The 7,032-nt window shown below is 26.2% G+C and overlaps 1 protein-coding gene across 1 annotated transcript in view; it reads right to left on the reverse strand.

Annotated features, from left to right (window-relative positions):
- Positions 1 to 7,032, reverse strand: part of LOC111640155 (coatomer subunit gamma-2-like) — a 38,141-nt gene that overhangs the window by 15,041 nt on the left and 16,068 nt on the right. Inside the window, exons 5-8 of the mRNA XM_023386151.1 lie at positions 3,133 to 3,183; positions 2,061 to 2,153; positions 1,900 to 1,986; positions 305 to 470 (exon numbers count right to left, since the gene is read on the reverse strand). Of these exons, the coding sequence (XP_023241919.1) occupies positions 305 to 470; positions 1,900 to 1,986; positions 2,061 to 2,153; positions 3,133 to 3,183 (397 nt within the window). The remainder of the gene's footprint in view (positions 1 to 304; positions 471 to 1,899; positions 1,987 to 2,060; positions 2,154 to 3,132; positions 3,184 to 7,032) is intronic.

The following is a 7,032-nucleotide window of genomic DNA, read 5'->3' on the forward strand; positions in this document are numbered from 1 at the left end:
AAAATTATTATTAATAATTGAATAGAAAATTTTGTATCTATTAGAATAAATTATAACTATTTTTTTCTAATATACTTTTTAACTGATAATCTTTGTTTCAATTCATTATATCTACAAAAAAAAAAATTTTTTTGATGTCATCATGCTTGTAAATGCTTTGCTACTTAATTCTGGATACCCAGTGTCACAAGTGTTACATTTTCAAGACACACTCTTTCTCATCACAGAAAACAATTATTTCCAATTCAATGGTAGTGTATATACACACAGACCCAGAGTGCGCCAATGGCTTTCTCTCTCTCACCCATTTTGGCAGAGCTCACATCATGAGAAATATAGATTATAATACTTACCAACATTCCAGCAGCATAAGGAGATTTCAAAGATGAATGTCTATATTTTGCCAACAATTTTGATACAGCCAGTCTATCTGATTTCCGAATATGATACAATAATCCTAATGCATGATACTAAAAAAAAAAAATAATAATAAAAATAAAATTTCAGAAATTACAATTTTTCTTATATTTCAATAAATATAATTTTATAACAAATAGGATAACGAAAAAAATTTTTTACTTAAATATAAAATTAATTAAATATTTCATTTTTAATATAAAAATAATGTATTTTGTTTACATTTCAAAATTGGCATCAGTTCTGAAAGTAGCAAAAATTTATTTCAATATTTTAATGAATCATATAAATCTAATACATACATCATGCATTTCTCATAATGATCAAAAATTGCATATCTTTATTAATTTTAATTTTAAACTAACTGTTAAAAACCTTTATACAGGATCTTGTAGAAAAACAGGTGATTATAAATAGACAATTACTAAATTTTGAATATTTTTAAACAAATTTTTATGTATGAGATTTCAAACAATATAGTTTACCATCTATGGTTTGAAGATGTCATCCACAACTGACCCTCATTCAGGCACACTCTTCAATCTTTGAAATATGTCATGCAGAGAGCAGTGCAACATATTCTCAAGTATGTTATTGATTATATTACTAACTTTTACCCTAAGAGTTTCAAATTTTTGTGATATACAAAGATACTGCATAAAATATTGAAACTTAAGTTAAATTTGTCTTGCATGGTGCTGTATTTATTTTTCAAAGCAATATTTTTAACAGTTTAGTCACTTGCACAGCTTACAATAAAATATTCTGTGTATCAGCAAGACAGACATCTTAATTTCTTAACTGAATCAAGCAAGTTAAGAGATAGTGTAAAGGTAAAACTAATAATTAGAAGATAGAGGAAAAATGGACTACCAAAATGCCAGTAAAAAAAAAATATATACAAAGTAACATGTTAACAAGAAAGAAAGTATAAAAATAGACATTTCCAAACAGAACTCCTGAATTTTCCATGTTACTGGTAACTGTTCTAGAATCACACTATTGCTATGAAAACTGGAGTTTAACACCTAATGAACTCTTGCATCTATTTTATACTAACAAAAATTATATGAATTTACATTTACACACAAGCCAAGTTTTTCAGTACATCATCATCGTAATGAATTATTATACCTATATTCCTTCTGAGCACACAATTCATATAATATCAAGTGTAAACAATAAAATCCTTATTGTTTGTATCAATAACATTAAAGTTTTATATATTTATACTTCAAATTTATACTTTGTAAATTTACTTTCTGATCTACATGTTAAATTTCATCATTCAAATAAAATTTCAGAAGCTGTTTAAGTCATTTATTTATTTATACTTACTAATTTTTAAAATTTATATAAAAACAATTTATTCAATACAAAAACCTTTTGGGGAAATTAAATGAATGTTTCAATATTAGAAATATTTATACATAAGATTTAAATGATAAAACATTTTTATATTTGTAATAATAAATTACTCACTTGAACCATTATGTTATCAGAGTTAACAGCTTCTTGAGCTTCGTTTACCCATCTCTTAACAACATCAGGACTAATTTGTATTAAATGCTAAAAATATAAAAATTCTTTAAATACAAATTTATTTTTAATTTATAAATACTATATAAATATTTAAAACTTACCAATGATGATACTAAAGCTGCACTAGAAACAGCATAGTTTTTATCTACAATAGCTTGTTTCATGTATCTTTCTATTGCTTGTAACATACTACTCTATAATAATAGTAATTAATATTATGTAAAATCTTTTATCATCATGCTCATAAATTTTTATTTAAATTATTTTATAGTAATATTTAAATTAAAAATCTGAAATTTTAAAATATTCTTAATCACAACTAAAATTTAAAAATTACTAAATTTTTATTTTAAACATTTAAAAAATTTTCAAAAATGTTTGCTTATAATGCATGAAGTATTTCTTTTAAGAATTTCAGAAAATATTTTTCTTAACTTTCAGTACACTTTTACTAATTCAACTAATTATGTCAAATTAGTTAGTAGGATTATACATTAAGATTAATAAGATTACACAAAGTAAGGAAAGCTTAAAGGCTATAGGCAAATACACATCTTTAAAAAAATTATACTGTACTTAGTTTGTATATTTAAATTAAAATGTATAGTAAGCATTAATTTTATAAATTCATCATATATAATCTACAATTTCTTTTAATTTTTTGTAAGAATATTTATTGACAAAACAAATAAAATTGGTTTGGATTAAATAGAGTTCACCAATAAAATGTTCATCCTGCAAAAATATCAAGAAATTTTGCGTATTCAAAACCTTACAAGATGATTTTATTTAAAAAGACCTCTATAATTCGAGAATGTTTTCATTCTCTTAATTCAAGTATGAGTGTAAAAATGAGTGCATGTTTTAAGTTCCAAATTAAAAGATTCGAATAAGAAAATCATAAAATTATCAATTAAATTCATTACAATAAGTTCATTTTTCATATAATTCTACAAATTATTTAATGAACTTTTCTCAGATAAAATGTTATTAATTCCATTCTTATTAATATCTCACCATCAATTTATTAGTATTTATAATGCAGTTAAAGCCCCTGTATAACACTTGTTCAGTTTTCCATTTCAAATTATTTTAATATTCTAAATAAATAAATTTTTAAATAAATTTAAATATTAAAACCTTTTTACAAGTTTACATTAACTTAATACTTACATCTGTTATTTTGCATAATGCACGAATGGCAGCTGCTCTGTACTGATCCTCCTAAAAATTAATTTAAATTTCATTATATGTAAACATTTATGATATTGTATATTAAATTAATACTTATACTATTAAACAAATGAATATTTAATGTTATAAATATTTAATTACTATACAGTTAATATATAGTAATGTAATATTAAAATTTATTATAAAATAACTAATTCACAATTAATTTATTATAATAAATATTTACAAATACAACTAACTAGTAGAGAGAAAATTTATATTTAAACAACTACTTTATAAAAAAATTATGTTAAATGACCTCACTCCTGAATATGTTAAACCTTAATATGAACATATGCAATACTCCATATTAAGAATTTACTCTTGAAAAACAAATTAAATACTAAATTTGTGAGTAACGAAATTAATAATTTTTGGGAAAACAAATTTTGTTTTTAGACATTACAATTACTTCTCTTAATACAGCTGTGAGGTAACAGATTTAAAGGGGATTGTAAAACTTGATGTGAATTGTTTTTTTCAAATTGTAAACAGATCCAATAGAAAAAAACGCTCCTTGCAAGATTCTGATCAGAGGTCACCATTTGTAATAACAATCAAATGGGGAAGTTGACACTTAGCTGTCAAAAATGTTTCGTCATCGTCAACATTTGACGACCAGGTGATCCCTTTCCCATGACAATAGGATAAAAGCGAGAGCTACCGGAAGCTCGAGGCGCAATCGAAGTGGAAGTTATAATTGGCGATAGTGCCCATTTCATCTCCCTGACCTCCATTCAATGGATTTGATCCAGCCCAAGGAGGTTGGAAGACATTTCAGCAGCTCCGACTCTTCCAGAAAGCAATGATCATCGCCTACAACTCTCTATTACGACTAAGAGGTATTATGTATGTTGGGGCTAGAACTTTGTCAACTCTCTCTTGAAGTAGAAATTAGGCATGCGACAGAGCTTAGAAATTAGTCAATAGAATAATCGCATTTAACTGCATAGTGATCTGTATATCATGGTGTTAGTTATAGTTAATAAACTTTTATTTTGTTATATGTTAAACCTGTCTCCTGTCACTTCGAAAAATGGACACCTCTCGACTTGCTCACGCACTCCCCAATCGATTTTCCCTTCCTATCAAGTTTTAGCCATCTGACAACACCAAGGTCAGGTTTTAACAACCTGTGCCGATTAAGTGGCATTTACGGAACAGCCCATGCCCCCAGCTTATCTCACACAGCAGTATCCTGATTATGCAAGATAATGTGAACAAGAGTTCTTCAGATAATCAAAAAGTCACATAACATGGAATGTTTCATACAAAATGATTAATTTTATTATAATAATCTTATATTGTCTTTTTATGACTATTATAATTAAAATTTCTTAAAATTCAATTGTTATGAAAGGTCATTAGAGTAAAACTTTTTCATTTTTATAGTCCCATTTCAAATACTGCATATATCAACCAGCTCAGATTCTTGAAATGAAATGCATTGTATTATATTTTTGTATCTTTATTGATAACTACTCTTCCATCAATTCCTCTCAGTTAATGTGGAATATCAGTTAAGCATGCCTTGGTTAATCTGGATGTGTTCATCCTCATAACACACAAATTAAAATATACTTTTGACATTTACGTTAACAAATAACCCAACTACACCTTAAGTTGCTGAAAAAATTTATTTAAATGTAACTAATGTTTTTGGCCTATTTGATAGGTTAAATGAGAATATAACAGTGTTCTAGACAGTTGTCTATTGTTTGCTGAGTGAGTTTAGTTAATTATTTATGTTAATATTTTATATATAAATATCCCAAAGTCCAATGTATTAATACTAAACCAAACGATTGCTGTAATTAATTGGGCTATTATTTGCTGCAATTAATAATTAAAAATTAAGTAATTTGGTACTAGAAGTAGATGTTAGGCCCCTTCTCTTATCAAAATTAATAATTATAATGATTTAATATTTATTGAATAATTTGAAACAGTCTGGTAGAAAAAGAATCAGCCCAGAGTGGGAGTCAAATCCAAAACCTCTGCTTACCATGCAGTGCCTAGTACAGTGCTCCAAGCAATTCTTCACTTCCAGACACACTTAAATCTTTGATATAACCCATTCACAGTTACTCATAGTTATATATCTTTGATATAATTGTTTTCTTCCAGACTGCTCTAAATTATTTAATAAATATTAAATTATTATAATTATTAATTTCAATGAGATGGCACCTAATCTCTACCTCTAGTACCAAATTATTTAATTTTTAATTATTAATTGCAGCAAAAAATAACCCAATTTATTACAATGATCATTTGGTTTAATATTTTTATGTATTGATTTTGAAAATATGACAAAGTAAAACACGTATAAATTTGAAACAATGACACTAAATCTTTTTTTCTCAAATTCTTACGTAATTGTATTGTAAAGAAATACACGAAAAATCAATTTTTCTTCCCATTTTGACTTACGGAGGGCAGATAACTTTAAAACTCTAAAACATTATGTAAATAATGAAATAAAAGTTAAAAATGAAAAATTAAAGGCAAATTCAAGTGCAGAGAAAACACTTTATTACATCGATAAATTTCCTAATCCAGTGACCATACATTAATTTTTCGTGTATTTCTTTACAATACAATTACGTAAGAATTTTAGAAAATAATCTGACTCCATCATTTTAAATAATTAATTTTAATATATCTTTTTTCTGTTTTGAATAAGTTTTGATATTGGTTTTCTTTTTTATTTTTAAACTACATATTATTAAAAATCATTCTTATTATTTTCATAAATTACATTTATTGCTTATACTCGAGAACTTGATTCTTGGAAACTCATTTAATTCTTGATAGTATTTAATTCTGTCCTTAGTTAATTCCAATAAAGACTAATATTAACAAAGACATTGGTCCATATCTCCCTTTGTCATATGACATTCATTTCTCTGACAAGATTTGAAATTGCTATACCTGGAGGGAAATTTTACTTATTTATCTACAAGTGAAATCTTAATTTAAAACTCTAACCAGGTTAAGCTACTTTCTTCATAACCAAAAACATCCTCTCTTCACAATGGACAGGTTTCAGACTTTTAATAAAATTTAACATAAATATTCTGGAGAATTTTTTCCAATTAGACAGATTCACATTTTATTTAGATTCTGTTATAGACAGGTTTTACTGTATTTGATATTAAAAATTAAAACTTTTTAAACTGAAATTTTAGAAAAATTTTGATTTTAATAACCATTATAAGAATTTAATTATGAAATTTGATAATGTAATATTTCATTAGTGATCATTTATTAATACAGATAACCCCCGTATAACACGGCACTTCCATAGCACGGATTCACTCTAACACAGTTCGAGAATTGGGACCATCCCCGTATAACACGATACTGTTATAGCACGAATTCACTCTGACAGTTTGAGAATTGGGTAAAACCCTCATACAACATGAAATGTAATAAATATTTACATACTTATATACTAATAGTTCATGAAAATTATTATTTTCGTGTACTATTAGTACTTAAGTATGTAAATTTTCTTTTCGCGCCTTCTGTCGATATACATGGTCCTTCTCGAAACTTGTTTTAATGTTGCCAGGTCTTCACGCTTCTGATTTTGGTGTTGCCAGATGTTTTTCCCTTATTCCATACTTGCTTTATTCTTCATAAGTGCTTAGCACCATGTAAGGAAATTTATAAAGATCTTTTAACTAGAAACAAGCAATCTAAAATTACATACTTTTTGCAAAAGGTAGAGCATGGATCTGAAGATAATGCAGAAAAATGCTCAGAGGATAAGGATAACTTGCCAAAAAGAAAACAGTCTCGGTTAATAGTGCTTTTAGTGATGAATGACGAAGA

The sequence above is a fragment of the Centruroides sculpturatus genome, unplaced genomic scaffold (genome assembly GCF_000671375.1).
Source record: "Centruroides sculpturatus isolate CEXI.00-Female unplaced genomic scaffold, Cexi_2.0 scaffold1400, whole genome shotgun sequence".
NCBI classification, from domain to species: Eukaryota; Metazoa; Arthropoda; class Arachnida; order Scorpiones; family Buthidae; genus Centruroides; species Centruroides sculpturatus.